Raw genomic sequence first — 19,578 nt, forward strand, 5'->3', positions numbered from 1 at the left:
AGGCACACTACATAAACTTCTTTGTTGTGTTGTAAACCATAATTATATCGTATTTATTTCCTCGTAAACGTGATGACAAACAATGTATGTATCACGGAGTATAAAAAAACTACAAAACTCGAGCTATTAAAGTCTTTGGCTTCGGGTTTCTAATAGACCCTCGTTAGTAATAAAAGACCTACCGTCCTTCTTCTTCTTCTTGGTGTGTCGACTCTGACGTTTGTATTTGTGAGGACCAGTAATTAGCGTCTGAGATAGCATTATCAGTGGCGTTGTACAGGTCCTCGCGTGTGCAGGTGTAGGGATACGCAGGGCAGCACAAAAGATGTGCCATTGTCTGGGGAGAGACACCACACGGACATGCGCTCTCTGAGGTGTAACCCCACCCGTGCATGCATTCCTTGCTTCGGCCGACTTGGGTCCGCAGCCTATTAAGGAACTTCCAAGTTTGCCAAGGTAGATCATGCCCAGGTGGGTGGTGTTCTGACAGCGAGATGAGTGACGCCGTGAGGTAGGGGTATCCCTTCCAAAGACTTGTTCGAGCCTGCTTAGTTTCCCCGTACAGAGGGTATACTTTATTAATGAAGCTATGGCAACGCTTTAGCCTCTGGATTACCGGCACGTGATGGCGTAATGCGTGCCGCAGGTCAGTGTCTGTTTTAATATTGTTTTATTTACCGTCCTTAGTACATAATGTACTATTTCTTTGTAAAGTTAACATTTATTTGTGCAAAACGTCTGTGCATGGCAATGACATGCGATAAATCTCACGCCGTATGTGATGTCGAGGCTAAAGAACGTTTTAATTATCGCCTATTGTGGCGCAGTGGAGCGCGGACAGCGAACAGCGAGCAGACCACAAGGGGGCTGAAGGGAACGGAGCGCGGGAGTCCATTGTTCAGTTAATTGATGTCGGAAACATGACCACACTATTTCTAATGTTTTAATTGTTGTGTTATTTTTGCTTCTCATTTATTTTAATGGTAAGGTTGATTTGGGGCCATGGTTCATAATGGAAAATTGCGTGTCGAGGCACTTACTAATTGTAAGAAATAGATAATGAGACGAATAATTTTTATTCCAAATTGAATATTAATTCTAAAACTAAGAAAGTTTCATTGTGAATAAACTTTTGCAGTGTGCATGGCTTTCATAGTAATTCATTCATACACTATTTAAATGTACGTGTTTACACATAGCTGAAACAATTTATTGTCCTTAGAAAGAAATATAACTCGCGGGGGAGCAAAATATAAACAAATCTCACTAAGAAATAGGATCGTAGCCGCGAGCTACGCTGTCTGGCACGTCACCGCTAACAGTTACGCGCCTACGCCATTAGAGCTACGTAACAAAGCAAGAGAATCATAATATTATTATCATAGTCTATAAACATGAAATTTCAGAGGGAGAATTATCCATTCTGTATTTGTATTACTAAATCCAGAGCCCTAAGTGTCAAGCTCTATATGCTTTTAATTGTACATATTTTTTGTTAAATTAAAATTCAAAACGTTTAAACAAAAAATCTTACTGTAAGTGAATTACACTTGAATCGTCAAATTTATTAAATATTACTACTCATTCATAAGGCAGATTGAGAAGAATGAGTAAGACATTATGAGGCTTTATAAACGATTTTAAAAATGGAGGTTTTAAATTCGACTTTTTTTGCATGTGTATGGTACGCGATTCATCCGACATTTCTCAAATGATTTCGATGATTCTTTTTTATTGGAAAGGGTGTACCTTATTAATGGTTCCATTTAAATTTGAAAAAGATATTCCACCTTTAAGGGTGGCAAATTAGGGGATGAATACGGTTCGTTCGTTGAGGAGACCACGGTAACGAATAACGCGAAAGCAGACCTAAGTTTTGAGATCGAATTTTTTGTAATAAAAATTTACAATAATTTTATAAATGATAAAGTAAAGTAAAGTAAAGTATTTATTGCTTCCATGTGTTACATAGGTCTTAAAATTTATATATAGTGTCAACATGACCCTGTTAGGGCGCCGCAATTAAAAGTATAATAAGAAAATTAAAATAAAACATAAATGAAACATAATAAGAAGTTAACAATTTTTTCTAAGACAACTTATATAACTAACAAAATGTAAAAACTAGTAATTAAAATAGTAATTGAAAAGGTATTATATTAATTAATTATTCTTCAAAAAACTCTTTTAAACTATAATAACATTTCTTTATCAAATGTGCTCTAAGCTGTTTATTAAATAAATTAGTCTGCGATTTGGATGAAATTGTATTGGGGAGTTTATTGAAAATTTTAATTGCCATTACAAATGGTCCTGAGCTGTGCATATTTAATTTCGAGCTAGGTAGCGCAAGTCTATTTCCATGTCTGAGGTTCATCGGCTGAGTGTATGTGTCTTTTGTTCAAGTACATTTTAATCGTCTTCTTAATTAACTGTTAATTAGGGCCATAGAGTAAACTTTACCATATCAAACACATTAATTACGAATTTCTTTGCCTGCACCATGTTTATGGTTAGGAACATAACATTGTAAACATTTACTATATACCGAGCGATCTTCAAAAAGTCATCAAACTCGAGTGTTCCGCAGGGCGTCATATCTTTACGGGTTTCACGTACACGTACCACAACGAGTGTGTCGTTATATACATATATTGCAATACTTTTTATACGTTGAATTTTTATAGCTTGGGTAACGACATGCACGTTTACAAGAAATTTATGGGATTTTTTTAGAGTGGTTGTATAATTTCTATAGCATTGCAAGTGATTAAATAAAAATGAAAAAGGGCAATTTAATTTTTTTTTGTGATGTCACGTTTACGCGAGGGATGAATTAGGTATTTTAACTAACTTTTCATTTTTTCAAAGCACTTCTTCTCATCCTTTGTAATATGTACTACGAAACGGAATTCCTTGCCTGCGACTGTATTTCCGAGCACAAATAATAGGCATCTTCTGACCTAGCTAGTTCCATTGTTGACCCCATCTTTATTCCAGGTCTAGGTAGGAGTATAAAAGTAAATTCATTTAATACAAACAAAATTATAAATGCGAAAGTAAGTAACAGCAGTAGAGTTTCTTGCGAACGAATTCGTCCAGGGAAGTATATCCACTTTATCTATTTCTGCCGCCAAGCAGTACTAGGAGCATTACTGCGTTCCGGGTGTGTAAGTTTAAGGGTGCTGGTGAAATTACAGGCACATGGGACTTCTCAACTTATGTCTCAAGGTGACGGGTGCAGTGATAGTGTCCCTCAAGTCTTCGCCATTGAAAGGTCTGAGTGGCACTGCAACTGCAATGGACAGACGTGTCGCTTATAACCAGGTGCACGACTTGTTCGGTTCACAAATATCGGAGTTTTCACGTAACATAGATACATAAATAAATACAGTCGAATTGACGACCTCCTTTTTTTGAAGTCGGTTAAAAAAAGCAAAAATATCATGATATTCAACAAAATGTAATCTGCACTTTAGGTTTCAATTCATCCAAAGTACAAAGGGTCAAACATTGGTGTGCTTTTGACTGTACTTAGCTATCAATAAAACTATTATGAATTTATATTATTATATATTACTTTATAAAATCACTAAAGTTATGGTAGAGAACTTTACACATTTTCTGTTACGAGAAAGCACCAGAACCGAAGCAGTTTGGTTTAGAAATTACCTTCGAAAAGTTAAGTCTCTCAACATTTAGTGACAGGAGGAACTTACAACAGGTCCAGGGGTAGGGCGGCGACGACGACCGGGGTAGAGAATTGCCCGCTTTATTAAATTCGCATTAATTTTTCAACGTCTATGGAACGAGGGTGCGTCGTCTGCCTCTTCGAATTACCTTCATTTTCAGGTCCTATTTTATACATTTCGAAGCAACATTATTTTTTACGATATAACGGGAAAGTGGCAGAGAGGTCTTTTTTGCGTTAATCATAATAATATGCCACCAGACAATCCCATCAATTACTTGGTCATAAACTAGAAAATTCTTTGTCCTACAAGTACTAAAGCATGAAAACAACTATCTAGAAAACTTATTTAGCGTCCAAAATGCTAACCGCTGAACCACCGAGGTCATCACCAAGATCATTGTAATTTTATTTATACCCTTAAATCATATGAAACGTATAAGAATGTCAATATTCTTTGTACAAACCATTGACTTACAATTATATGGACGTCGGGTCCGCGCTAAAAGTGTCCGCACTTGTAAGGCGCTAAAATCGTATACAGAGCGCCAAACTCCGCTTTAGTCTTCATTTGTTCGACTGACAGCGCGATACTGCGATGACATTACAATTTAAATTTCGAATAGGTTGACTTGGGACATTTTTTTCGTGGTTTTTGTATTAGACCCGTCGTCCATTTATTTGTAAGTCAATGGTACAAACGATAATAATATACTTAGTAGCATTAGAGCTCCTTGTGAAAGGTTCGTCCAGAGAAGTACCGCCACCTTACCTATTTCTGCCGCCAAGCTTTAATGTCGGCATTTTTGCGTTCCGGTTTTGAAGGGCAAAAATTACAGGGACTTTTCAACTTGTCTCAGTGTGATGGGCGCAAAAACAGTGCACCTCAGATCTTTGTGATTTAAAGCTCGGAGTGGCACTGCAACTGTTATGGACAGGCGTGTCGCTTACCATCAGGCGCACGGCTTGTTCGTCCCATCACTTAGTATTATAAAAAAACATTTTAAATGAAACTTTTTTAATCGATTTCAAAAAAGGAGCTGGTCTTAATATGGTCTTAATTCGACTGTACTTTTTTTATGTAAGTACGCGTTTCATTTTTTTTTCTTATTTATTATCTTAGTTTCTTAGTTCTTATTATCTTAGTTTGATCATTATTTTTTGTTAGAAAGAGAATACTTCGGTATTGGTCCCATAAATTTTAAGGAAATATTCCACCTCTAAGTGTGGAAAACTAGGGGTGACTCCGGTTTCGTGCTCTTCCCGGTAGCCGATTTAAATTAAACTTGGCAAATAGATATAATTCCACAACTTTTGAGTTCGTTTTTGTAAATAAAAACGTTATAATAGATGATACCAAGAAACGGGACAAATACTCATGCGCCTGGTGGTAAGCGACACAACAGGCAACCACCAGGCGCACGAAAACAATCAAACGACACGCACGAAACATTTTTTATTTATTTTGCCCTAAGGGGAGGCAAAGGAACTACCGATACAGCTAAATCTTTTGTGTATTTTCTGAGGAAAAAGCCATCTTCTTTTGTAGTAAAACTCCTCACTGAGAATAATTGTTAAGGCCGAAGCCAAGTAGAACAATAAATTTTATTTCAATGCTTATTTATTTATTTCTTTATTTATGTGCTTGGGATATCTTAAATTTGTGATCTGTGTGCCCATTTCGGTATTTATATTTTCATGGTTAATTTTGACAGTTAGTTTTAATAACGCCGCAGTTGCTTGCCCAGCTCTAAGCCCAGGTAAGGGTTCTTTTATGATACGACAGATGATTATCCTAGGATGAGTGCGCTTGGTGGTAAAAGACACTGCCATTTAGTGCTTCAAATCGCAAACTTCTGACGGTCACTGCCACAGCGCCTGTAGGTGTTTTAGTTCTCGCAGGATCGTTAACTTTCGGTGGACTGTATTTGTTCAGGTTCTTGATCTGGATCGATGGGGTTCTTGCTCTTCTCGGGATCAGGATCGTAAATGAAACACTGACTACTAACCACTATCACCACCTTTATTGCTCAACATGTTCCTACTTAAGTACTAAATTAACTCTCTCATCTAGTAGAGATGTCGGCGAGGTGGCGGTCGACGCGGTGCGCGGGGCGCAGGGGGCGGCGTCTCCGTACGACGCTGTGTGCGGGGTGCGGGGAACGGCGACGCGGTCTCGGTTGGGGCGCGGGGCGCGGAGTGTATGGCTCGGTGTCCGTAACAGCGCCCGTCACCTTGAGACATAAGTCGACAAGTCCCATGTGCCTGTAATTTCATCAGCACCCTTGCTTTTCAAAATCGGAACTTGGTAATGCTGACGTTACTGCTTGGCGGCAGAAATAGGTATGGTGTCAGTACTTCCCTGGACGAACTCATTCAGAAGGAGCTTTACAGCTACCGCTATGAACTGTTTTTTTCGGATCTTACGCGTGTATATTTGTTTTTTCAAACCAAGCAATGTTTCTGGCCCTTTATAGGTCCCTTGATCTTGGTTGACTGACCAATAAATATTTATTTTGGAGCATCGAGTATCTAACCAGAAATAGAGACGAAATAAGGGCCATATATTCCTGGTAACACATTAGCGATACATCTCTTATAAATATCAACTCCCATTGCATTGAAACATAGACAGGCCAACTAATGACCTGTACGTCTTCGTATATTCCAAAAAATATTCTGTATTTATTGTAATAAAGATAATATCTCTAACAATGCCGTGCTGTTCTATTCGGTGGTGTGGGAAAAACTGCAAAACATCTAATTACAAAACAAACGGAATCACATTTCATCGGTAATTAAATATCAAAAATGCAATTTTGCAATTTTCGTCCATTATAACAAAGCTCAAGTTAACTGGTCGATTTGAAGTGAAACGTCAATTGTTTCGAACTCGGGCTAGCCAATCGAAGCGCAGTTGTCACAGTAATGATATGGCAGAATAGTTTTGAAACAAATTAAATGACATTTCGTCTCTATTTCTGGTTATATACTCGATGACGTAAGGTAAGTCGAAACATACAAGTGTCCTGATCGACATCATCACTTCAGGTGCCTCTGCACTTGAAGTTATTGAAGTTTTTACCGTGTTTATTTTTCCTATAAAGTTGATATTTTATTATAATAAATGTTTATTCGGTCGGGCCTTCGCTATTTCAGAACATGTTGTTGTTGTTGTATCATGAGTACATAGGTACTCATAAAAGGAGTTCGCTTGTTTGAGGTTTACCATGCCTTGTTTGTTTTGTAAATTCAATTCTTAGAATCATAATTTACGCACTTGTATGAAAACGTGGGAGAGGTAAAGCTCAGCGTATGTATTTTGATAACATTTGAGACGTCCTTAAAAACGCCAGGATAAAAAGAGTCAAGATTTTTTTCATGAATAAAACAAGTGCGCATTTGATTTCTATCTCACCCAATGAAGTCGGTTGTTGAAGAAACGGCCTATACATTGTTACACCACCCAGTTAGTCATATGCTGGCTAAACTACCCAAAATATAGAAATCTAAAATAGGTAATAATGTACGTGAAAGAAAGAAATAATATTAAAATAACCTTATTTATTTCTACAAGTTATGTGAACATGGTTATGAATAACGATTTGACTTAGTAAATAGAAATTTAGTAGAGCTCCTTGTGAAAGAGATCATCCACCACCACTATTTCTGCCGCCAAGCAGTAAAGTGAACGTTACTGCGTTCCGTTTTGAAGGGTAAGCGTGGTGGTGAAATTATCACATGGGACTTGTCAACTTACGCTCAGGGTGACGGGCTCAGTGGCAGTGCCCTTCAGGTCTTTTCGATTTAAAACTCTGAGTGGCATTGCAACCGTTGTAAACAGGCTTACTCACTTAGTATTATAAAAAAGGTCCCCTGTGAAAATTCGTCTTCATTTCTTCTTTAAGGCCTACAAAGAATTCCACTAACCAGTGTTCAGAGATTCACGACTATTTGCTTTGACTGTTTTGTTTACATCCATTTTCTAGCTGCAGAATTATAGATCGAAGTTATTTAGTATCATAAAAAATAAATATATGTATATATGATAGAGCATGTATGAAGAGTCTGATTTTGGAGTCCTCTGACACAGGTATATTTTACTTACCAGAGGGCTCATATTAATCTTATTATTGTACCATGATTATTGAAATTAAATAAAGTTATTATTATTACTGACGCGAGTGAAGGCTAAAGAGGTAAGCTAAGAGCTCCACCTTCCTCAGTGGGGGACAGGCGTGACGGTATAAATAAATGTTTGATATTTAAATGAAAAAAAAAAGGAATTTTATTTTGCGTTTGGGGTATCGATAAATTTCACCAAACCCAACACAATTGTTATGATGGCAGCTTGGAAACATATCAATCTTCATAACGGCGCCAATTCACAAGTGTAGAAAAGAGACATCACTTGGCAATCAGAAGGCAATCGAGGTTTTTTACGTCGAGGCGGAACGAGGAAAATGTGTAAATGAGGACGCGGTTTGCCACTTCGCCGTGATCACGGTTCACTGAACCACGATTCGTCGCTTATACTCACAAAATTTCAAATGTGTGAATGTGCTGTTTTTTCTTTCGATGTTGTAATGCTTGTCTTGTTTTCATACAAAAGTTTTTGCATGAAATCGTTTAAACTTTTCGTTTTAAAAGCGTTTTCGCGCTGGGCCCGATCCATATCAATTCCGAATCCGAGAAATGACGGTCCGTAGCAGCCGTACTATTTATATGAGAGATTGCGCATTGAACACGAATTCCGTCGTTCCTAATACCTTGAATTCGGATCGTTATTTTCGCGGACCGAAGTAACAGCGGTATTATTTGGGTTGATCCGAGTCGACAGAACACGGCGGTGATGGTTGCGCGGAGGAATGAAGGGAAACAGCAACTACTGATGTCTCTTTATATATATATGTATATATATATATATAACACAGTCAAAAGAGGACACGCCCATTCATCAATAACTATAAATAAGTTTTTTGCTAACTTGTTTAAATTCATCCAATTATTATAAAATGTTTCTCAGAAAAATCAGTTCAACAGGAGAAGGTGTACCCAAACTTTTTTATTTCTTCTGCGTCTTCGTATGTATTAACAATGCCAAAAGTTGAATGAGATTCAAAGGACAAATAGTAAGTAGTAATGTCTAAGTGCACAAGCGACATCCGAACTCGGTCCGCGTTTTCTAGATCTGTGTATTCTCGGATTCGGAACGGGGGGTCTACTCTCGATCTCCGTCCGACATCCGTCCGAAACAATTACTGCCAAATAAACAATACTTGACCAAATGAAAAGACGCGTGATGCGAATGAAGCTTCATACTTGATACTTGTCTTTTAATTTTGTCGAATATTACTTATTTGACAGTAATTGTTTCGGACGGATGTCGGACGGAGGTCGAGAGTTGATCCCTGGATACGAATCCAACGCAGTGCGCGGAAGCTTTTAGGCGGCATATATACGGGCGCATAAAGGACTATCAAACCATAAAAAAAGAAATATAAAATCCGACTAAACGAGGTGTGCTTTAATGACAGATTAATAGCTAAACGACTTTCTTCCATGAACATAAAGATAAATAAAAAAATAAATAAAAAAATAATATAATTAAAAAGGAAGTTCACGATTCAGTATTAATGTTAATAATAATTAGCCTAACATCACACTAATTGTCAGATTTCAAATTAGGGAAAGTACACTTGTACTTTCCCTCATACCTGCTCATACCTACTCATACTTATGAGTAGGTACCTTTTACAAGGAGCATACTATTCTGCATTCCGGTATTGAACATTAAGGGTGCTGGTGAAATTACAGGCATATGGGACTTGTTATCTTACGTCTCAGGGTGACGGGCGCAGTGGCATTGCCCTTCGGATTTTTGCGATTTAGAGCGGCTCTGCAACTGTTATGGACAGGCATGCAGCTTACCATCAGGCGCACGACTTGTTCGTCTCATCACTTTATATTATAAAAAAAGGCTCTAACGCTACTGTGTCTATTATCTTTTAAGTGAGCGTTGTATATCTCGTGGGATTGTTCATCTTATATAAAAAAAACGTAAATTCCTATAAATTTGTACTTTTTAAGTTTATTGAATGACACGATGTTTCATCACCATGACATTCAATTAATTTTGTGAAATTAATCATAATCATCGAACACTAAGAAAAAATTCGTCTGGATTCGAACCAACGTCTTCCAGCAAACCGCGCCAGACGCTATGCCAACTAAGCCACGGAACGAACTAGCGGACGTTACGAATTTTTCTTCGTGCTTGTTGCAGATCTTCCTTTTTGGTTTTTAACTTTTTGTTGCCTTAGCGCCATCTGTGACAAATCTATTTCTATTTGTTTATGTTTGTTAACGTAACAGGACAATTCGCTTCGCTGGAACTTCAACTACAGTGATTCAATTTTTCACTGTCACCAAGTGAGTTGGCGTGTCCTCGTCGGGGCTGAACGCAGTTCACTCTTGATTGTACACCGATTTATCAGGGTCGAAGACTGCTGTCGCCAGCAGATCTCCTATTTCATTCTGTTTTAATATTTTATTTAGACTTGATCGCAATGCACCATAGACGTTCTATTATTGATTTTCACTATTATCAAATTTTTACCAACTACTTATAAACAGGAAACGTGTTCAATATTTTTATTTTTCTAATACCATGTGACAGGATGAACAAGTCGTGGACCTGCTGGTAAGCGACACCTGCTCACAACAGTTGCAGTGCCACTTAGAGCTTTAAACCGCATAGATCTTAGGTGAACTGTCAATGCGTTCGTCACCCTGAGACATAACGTCGCCTTACTTTCTAAATTTTATTGGTAAGGTGGTAAGTACTTCCTTGGATGTACACTTTCACAAGGAGCTCTGCTGCTATTAAATTTGAATGACAATACGGTAATAAATGTGCGGTAGCCAGGTCACACACGTAGCTACATAAACTGGTTTTTAATCCCCATCACAGCCTTATATATGTCTGTGATCCCCACAAAAAAAGGGGAACTTAACTTGGGGCATACTGTTTTGTAACACACGTTTTTTTTTATTTAAGCTTCTTTTTATATAACCTCCTTGTGGGCGGATCGCACACAAAGGCATTACGGCGCTCTACGTGTACCGTTCAATATCTCGTTCAGGGTGCTGATGGGGCTGTCCAGGTACTGTAGGGCTGGAGGGATGTTCGCAGAAACGCGGGTAGATTGTATTCACGCAAAAATAAGCAAGGGGCGCACTTCCTTGGTGCGCAGGGTGCGAGCCAGCGCCCATAGCATCTTGACCATTAGCTGGCAGGTCTGTTCTTACGTAAACCACTGTAGTATGGTACATTTAAACAAAAGATGCCACTATTACGTACCATGAATTTATTTAATTCTAATTTAATTTTTAATATTAATTACTTGAATTGAATTTATTTCTACATTGTTTCAAATTTAATTTATGTTACTTCAAATATAATTAATACCTGTCGTAGTAATATGATGAAATTCGATGTATTATTATTATTAAGGACTATGTTGTCTGATATGAATAAATTACTTTTAATTTGAACTTAAGCGTTGTTTCATAAATAGCATGCATGAAATTAATACGTGTCTTAGAAAGATGCTACTAATTATAGAGGTATATAATTTTATACCTTAAAGATGATTGTCATATAAATTAATCTACATTTTCTCGATTAAACAGTGTCTGCATGTTTCTAGTGGGTAAATTCCAAAATCGTTCGTTATGATGCACGCCTATGAGATAGTTCGGAATTTTAGTGGAAGTTTTGCGTCCAATTATAAGTTCAGATTGCGAGTATTGACAAAATGTATTCGCAGATTTACATAATAATATGTTACAGCAGTATCTGTATTAGGCTTGAGTAGTTCATAAACTATGAACTGTTGGGAATGAATTCCCAACACTGACCGTAACGAACTGGTTTATCTTGCGCCATCTTAATAGTTCACAGTTCTTTCTAATTCAGCAATATGAGGTTTTCACATTAGATTTTAGTGCCTGTTTTACAGTGTATTATAATATCTTATCACTATAAATCCGAACAAAACAAATCCACGTCCTTTCTCGTCAAATATGTTTTTCGCAATGGCGTCCGCCCGTCAGCGTTCCGTTGACAGCCTTTTTTTATTTCTTATAAAATCTGTAAATATAAAATATGATAAAACTAATTCTTAATGAAGCAAAGTAAGTTTTATAACAAAATATAATAAATGAATGTCACGATACTCTAACAGTAGGAAATAAGAACTGTTTGCGTTACGGAGCCTGAGATTCAAGGCTGTCTTAATAGTTTACATATGTATGTTTCTTAGTTCAGTAAGAATAGAGCGAACGGGACAATTAACGGTCTTTCACTGCTTTTAGTACACGTTCGAGTGAGATACACGACTAAACGTTGCCAGTCCGTTTAAGTCTTTAAAATGTAACACTCAACGGCTGTTTTTGTCAGGTTAATCTAATAGTACCTACCGATTCTATAAAAAAATATTTTAAATATTTAGCAAAGTGTACTGTAGTGTGATTTAAATCCGAAAAATAGTTTCATTTTCCAGTCACGAAAACCTAAGAACTCGAAAGTGTCGTAGAAGTTCAAAGTAGTTAATTTGAATAAAAGTACTAATTTGGAGCGTTCGTTCAATGTTCGAGCAAGAGCAAGACGACAGACTAAAAGAACTAGAAGACAGAACGAAATAGTTCAGTTGACCGATTGACCTAGATCAGATGGCTCACTTTAAAGACCGAGCAGGCACAAGTTTAATGTATAGGTACTTATGCTTTGCTGCCGAGCAAAATACACAACTTTTAACCTCACTACAGCGAGGAAATTGGTAAATAAAAGAAAAACAGTTGAAATATAACAAATCAGTTTTAATAAACAAATTTAGTTATCGTTGTGATTTTAATGTCAACAATAATAAGAATAAAATATACCAATGGATTTATATTAGTTACATAAATAATGTACGACAAATCGCGTAGTTGAAAGTGTCAAAAAGGTTTTTTTTATCGAAAGAAAAAGTTACGTGCACAGTCCAAGGTCAAGTTCGAATTTCAAAAACATTTTACGTGCAGATTTCTAATGAGAAAGAAAGCTTTTCCGAGCGAGTAAGGTGAAAAAAAAATGGTGCACCGTAATAAGGCCATGCTCTAAGGGCATACCATATACAATATTTATTTTAATTCTCGCAATTACGGGCACTGATGCTAGTTAGCAGTTGGCTATATGACAGTTTTTTAGTCTGTTTACATTGCTCTTTGTTAGTAGATATATTTAAAAGTTTAGAGCAACGGACAGTAATGAATTTTCGCCCTTTTTTGCCGACGTAGGCAAAGAGTTGCACGCTCCATAAATATTACACTTTCTGTTTTTTTTAAAGTAATGCAAACATTTTCGTCATTATTTTAATTCAGGTACAGTGTATGAAAACAAAAGACTTTTATTGTGCGAAAAGCATATTTAGCTGTTCCTTTACAATTTCTTAAACATCTCGGAAATATGCAGAACAACCGATTTAATTTTCGGGGACATCTGGAAAACGATTTTGACAACAAATATCCTGAGACTAAAATAGCTACATAGATCCAATGACATAATTTTGTATACTGAAAAATGATACCCTGTTCGATGTGATAGATTTTATATTCGTTTTTATGGTTCACGTTCGTGGTGTTACTTTATATAAATTTGTTTTTGAACTCTGGGTTATGGTGTACGTCTTCATAACGTATTTCGCAACAATAAAAGGGTAAAAGAAGTGAGTAAGTAGGCTATGGCGTAGAAAGATATGGACTTAAAAACACAACGCTATAAGTGTTTCTTGTATGAATGATGATACTTACACGTGGTCGTAGTTAGTACTTTCATACATAGTAATACTTTCTCTTTGGTTTCAGGTGATCTGTGGTGGACAGCGAGCTGCCGCGGCGCAATCACACATGCTGACGATATGGTAGGTAAATCTAAAAGAATGTACTAGAATGTAACTGCGAAATTTGAGAAAAAAATATTTTTAGTCAACGCTTTTCGCAGATTTTCGTGACTAGCGCCATCTAGTTAAGAAACTCTGCACTAAAACGTTAGATTGGCAACTGTTGCACCTCGTAACTGAAACAAATTACCAAGAAGTTCTAGCGCCACCCGCTAGGTGGCGTGTAATTTAATGGAATATTGAGGTACATACTTTACAGAGGCACTTTCTGGGTTTTGTAAGGAGACGATAATATACTTTTATTAATTGCAGGATACAGTATGGCCGCGGCACATTGGCTCAACTCGCTCGGATGCCTGTCGCTGTCGCTACTATGTCTTTTTGCCACTACTCTTCAACACACAAGCGGTAAGTCGACTGTTTAGTATTTTAACAATTAAAACAATTGGAATCTTTTTTTCTGAATTGGCTAAACTTGCCTTAAAATTTTTGAACTAGTGCGCATGAAAAATTATCAAATAATCAATTTATATATTTGTCAGAATAGGGTAAATTGCTTATACTATTTTTTTCCATGCTCTAAGGTAAATCACGATCTTATTTTAAATAAATCTAGGTTATTCTACCATAGTTGGTATGCAAACATATATGTCATTCAAGTATTTATTACAATTAACGAAATTGTCAAATATTAAAAATGAAGTAAAATTACAAAAGTTAGTCAGTATTTTTACACCATTGGTAATTATATCATAACTTGTTTTCTGTTAAAATATGAGACAATTGGAGTTTCATCCTTTATCCTTCTTCGTTAAATTATATGATATACTTTACGAACGGCGTTAATAAGTGGAACAGCGTGCTACCAAGGCGTGACGTACATATATAATCGAGCTCTTAGCTGGCACTAAGTGGATGCATTTCTCACCTATAATGGCAGCTTTTAACACGGTGTGAACGTACTGGATACAACTCATCGCTACAGCTTACAGATTATTATTAATTTTGAGAAATTTTAATAACCGTCAAAGAGTTTCTTATTTTGGATAAATGCAAAAATGTTCGAATGAATCGTATTTATTTGACAAATATTAGACGAGATTGTTTATTATAGATAACATTTATTTATTTGCCATACCAACAGACTAACATAATTATTATGAAAACTAGGAATTTAGAAACATTGTATTGCATTGTTGCAAATGAAACGGATGTCAGCCGTGAACACGGGACCCATAAAGGGGCCCGAAACGTTGGTTTGTTTAAAAAAGCAAATTTAGCAATTCGCGATAGCCTAAGAACTCAGTATATTGCATTGTTCTTAGACGTAAGTTCGTCACAGAATTATAATTACCTATCATACAAGTTTAAATATGAGGATGGTTGGTGGTAGAATATATGATAAAATGATCCTCATACTTTGACGACATTGGCATGCAAATTTATGGATATCTACATTTTGGCTGGTAAACAATTCTAAAACAAATTCCTATTAATTATTAAGATATTTTGTAATACAGTGCTTCCATTTTCTCAATGTCTCTCGGCAATATATTACATAAATATATGTATTTGAATAATAATTTCCATGCCCATTAATTATTAGATTTAACATCTATAATAATTTGAATTTTGAACAGCGTACTTTATTGGTGTTTTGTTTTAATTTCTCTGTGAACTATATAGAGCTGTAAAACTATTTCCCTATTTTTATTAACATTTACTCCATGTTAATAAGAAAGTTAACAAAAATATAGAGCAAAGGAAAGAAAAAGGAACTGATTTATCTTTTTTATCATATTATTTTAAAATATTCTTTACTGTTCCGATTGAAACATCACTAGCTACAGAAATACTTTTGAAAACAACCATTGTTGTCTTTCTTAATCGTATCGGCTTCTTGTAAAAATACTTGTACCTTACACGCTGTAATTTACCTGGCATGCCTGTGACTTTAGCGGCGTTCCTCCCCATTGGATAATAAATAAAAATTTAATAGCAACTCTATATTTCCAAGTCGACTGAAAGCGTCCGGTCTATACTAAAGGCAAAGGGCAACTGAATAAAACCCGATGACAGCCGAAACCCGAATTTTGCCGAGAGGCATTGCGAAAATAGAAGCACTATAAGTTATTGTCATGTCATGAAGATGTCAGTGTTTTCTTATCGCATGTATACACTTTAACATATTTATCTATATTGGACATCGACTATATAACCAGAAATAGAGATGAAATAAGGGCCATGTGTTCCTGGTAACACATTAGCGATACAGCTCTTATAAATATCAACTCACGTTTCCATTGAAATATAGACAGGCCAACTACTGACCTGTGTGTACGTCTCCGTATATTCCAAAAAATATTCTTGTTTTATTGTAATAAAGATAATATCTCTAATAATGGCGTGCTGTTCCATTCGGTGGTGTGGGAAAAATAAATATTATATGTATAATTTTGCAATTTTCGTCCATTATAGCAAAGTTCAAGTTAACTGGTCGATTAGAGGTGAAACAGTTGACGACACTCATTGACGACACCCGTCAATTGTTTCGAATTCGGGCTGACCAATCTTCCATCCTCTAAGGACCAATCGGAGCGCAGTTGTCACAGTAATGACATGGCAGAATAGTTTTCAAACAAATTAAATGACATTTCGTCTCTATTTCTGGTTATATACTCGATGATATTGGAAATGGGGTTAGTGAACTTCTAAGGAAGAAAAGTCAGGTGTAGAAATAGTTTAAAATTACATGGAATTAATGGGAAATATATATGACGTGTTAAGGTTACAATGGAAGAAATGATTAACATATTTTTTTGTCCAGCAAGTTACATTTTTCCCATACTGAATCGGTTCTATTGTGCGGGTCGAGCCGCCGGGATACTGGTTTTATTTCATAATTTATTTTTTTACAAACGAAATTTAAGTCATTTGAAAAATATATATCGTATACAATACGTGTTCTATTAAGTTCAGTTGGTATAAGAAAAGTCATATATAGTACCTATTGAATACAGCGGTTTTTTGTCAAATTTCGAGGTAAGTTTGTGTTTTTTTTCTATCGTGTAACTTTTTAGACAGCGTGCTGTCACATCGTATACTAATTAGTGTGTATCCTCAACTTTACTATATATTTTTTTCTAAAGTGATTGAGTCAACACCTTCACTTAACCTTGGGTGGTTGTGGTACCGTGTCGTTGCTTACGATATCCATAACACAAGTGCTTTAGCTACTTATTTTCGGGTCAGAACAACTTATGTGATGTTGTCTAATATTCATTTATTATTTGTAAATGATGAAAAACATCGTGATGGAACTTGCGTGTATAAACGTCTAACAAAATACAATAGCCGTTTATTTATATATTTTTTATTGTTTGTATGCTATTCCACCTCCGAAAAGATTACTCGGAGATATTGTATAGCTAACGTGGCGTCTACCTTTTTTCTTTTATAATCAACTGTATTCTTTTGGATGAGTCTGTCTACATATGAACATATATTGTCGACCCAGTTTGCGGAAGGACGAGGGTTTGGGATCTCTTTAATGAATAACAACAATAAATTTTATTTATTTTTTTACTTGATTTCTTTTTCTATTTACGTCGTCTGCTTTTCCCAAATATGAGTATAACATATTACAATAGTATTTTATGCAATCGTTGCATAATTCTTAAAGTTGAGAACCGTGTTTAGGCTACGAGATTTTTAGGACGCAGTATGGCGTTTGAGTAGCATCCTAATTGATATTTTAATTAGCAAAAACACAACGTTCTTTTTTGAAACTCATTATGGTTCTGTGTACAGAACTTTATTGAAATTTTTCAGCTTAGTGGCGAGTACCATAGACAATAGAATTTCGATTTAGAAGTAAAAAGAGCGCCTCTACGATATGGTTTAAGAAATTAAAATTGACAGATTTAAGTACAGGAGTAGAAAAAAATTATTAATTTAGTACTATTTTACTATTACTATTACTATTGGTACTATTTTCAAACTGAATTCTAATTATTACTCTTATTACCTATTTTATAAATTTCAATATTTGCTTTACTATCTTATGTACATATTCATTGTTTACCTTTTGTTTACCTTATTCTGCTCTTAGATTTAGGTAAATATCGCAGCTTTGATGTAATAAGGCCATATCTATGAAATAACAACTTTCAGGAGAGAGGTGTAAACAATTTACGATAGCAATCGAATCGAGCTAGAACGACAGTCGTCTGACGATAAATAAAACGTCACGATAAAAATGTCGCAATAATCGCAGCTTCGAACTATTCTGTCGTGCAAACGACAAGGTGGATGCCGTGAACCGATAAATTGTCGTCGCGATCTAGTGGGAACAGCTAGACACGACAGTCGTTCAACGATAAAATAAACGTCCACGACACTGTCACGACTGATAGTCGTGATATGGGAACAGGCTAAATGTGATTTGGGAACAGGCTAGACGGAACAGTCGTCTAACGATAAATAAAACGTTACGACATAATGGGAACGCGCCCTTAGCGACAAACGTCTACAGCAGTTGCAGTGCCACTTAGAGCTTTAAATCGCAAAGATATCGGAGTGACATTGCCACTGCGTCTATCTGCCCTGGACTAACTCTTTCACAAGGAGTTCTTGTGCTTCTAAATATCATGTGATAAAAACACTTTTCATTGTACCAGGGGTACGATATTGTAGCGGGTTGTATCAATGGGATTTGGGTGCTAGTGAAGAGTTCATTAAAACCAACAAAGTAAAGTAAAGTTACACAGATAAAACAATGACAACAACAAACAAAATGGCGCCAAAACCAACTACATTTAAATTTAGAATGTCAATCTAATACTAAATTACTAAAAAGACCTTATAGAATATGTATAAAAAGATTTGTATATATTCTGCCTATTTCGATCTCATAACAAATGATCATAACAAATCTGGAAGAAAGCTTGACGTTCTTAACGTACTTTCGTTCCCGAAGGGTTCTTCCCTTCGCTACGGGGATGATATGCTTGGATGACGGTAATTACTTACCCGGTGACTAATTGATCAATCGTGAATCGACAAGACGGATCACTTTTTCAGAGATTCCTTCATCTCTTTATTGGCATATATAAAAGGTGTTTACGTAGTACGTTTTATATTGAAATGTAAACATTTCTTAAAAAATGCTTACAGATTTACAATTTTTTGACGATCAACACGTGTCAATCTCCAAATAATAAGACATCGATCGCCTGTTTCGTACACATTTACTCGAGTTTGACTCGTCACACATCTTGATCGACAATAACTGTAACTTTTTTTATAAAAAAAACCTCGAAACTTCGTGGAACTGTTCTACTTGCTAAGTTTTATTGAAATCGGTTATCGGAAAGTGCGCGAAACCGGATTCATTCCTTAGTTTGTCACCCTTAGAGGTGGAATATTTGCGTCAAATTTAAATGGCACCAGTACTGAAGTACCCTATTTCCGAAAAAAAAAATCTACAACATCGGTTCTGAAATGTAAAAAAAATACAATCGAATTGAGAACCTCCTCCTTTTTTTTGAAGTTGGTTAAAAATACGATATATCGATCGTCTGCTTCTTCCACGTTTACTCGATTTTGTCTGATCACACATATTGATCGATAGAAAATATCATATCTATGGTCTGCTTCTGACCCGTACAGTGGATTTTGTATAAAAATACGATGTCAATCATTGACTTACAATTATATGGACGTCGGGTCCGCGCTAAAAAGTGTCCGCACTTGTAAGGCGCTAAAATCGTATACAGAGCGCGACACTCCGCTTTAGTCTTCATTTGTTCTACTGACAGCGCGATACTGCGATGACATTACAATTTAAATTTCGAATAGGTTGACTTGGGACATTTTTTTCGTGGTTTTTGTATTAGACCCATCGTCCATTCATTTGTAAGTCAATGATGTCAATTTTTTGAT

At 36.1% G+C, this 19,578-nt stretch overlaps 1 protein-coding gene across 1 annotated transcript in view; it reads left to right on the forward strand.

The window, feature by feature from the left end:
• The window catches only part of LOC113240400 (CUB domain-containing protein 2), a 275,798-nt gene that overhangs the window by 52,194 nt on the left and 204,026 nt on the right, over positions 1 to 19,578 (forward strand). The window contains exons 2-3 of the mRNA XM_026477689.1: positions 13,601 to 13,656; positions 13,948 to 14,043. Of these exons, the coding sequence (XP_026333474.1) occupies positions 13,956 to 14,043 (88 nt within the window). The 5' untranslated portion in view covers positions 13,601 to 13,656; positions 13,948 to 13,955. The remainder of the gene's footprint in view (positions 1 to 13,600; positions 13,657 to 13,947; positions 14,044 to 19,578) is intronic.

Source organism: Hyposmocoma kahamanoa, unplaced genomic scaffold (genome assembly GCF_003589595.1).
Source record: "Hyposmocoma kahamanoa isolate Upper Pololo Valley unplaced genomic scaffold, ASM358959v1 138, whole genome shotgun sequence".
NCBI lineage: Eukaryota > Metazoa > Arthropoda > Insecta > Lepidoptera > Cosmopterigidae > Hyposmocoma > Hyposmocoma kahamanoa.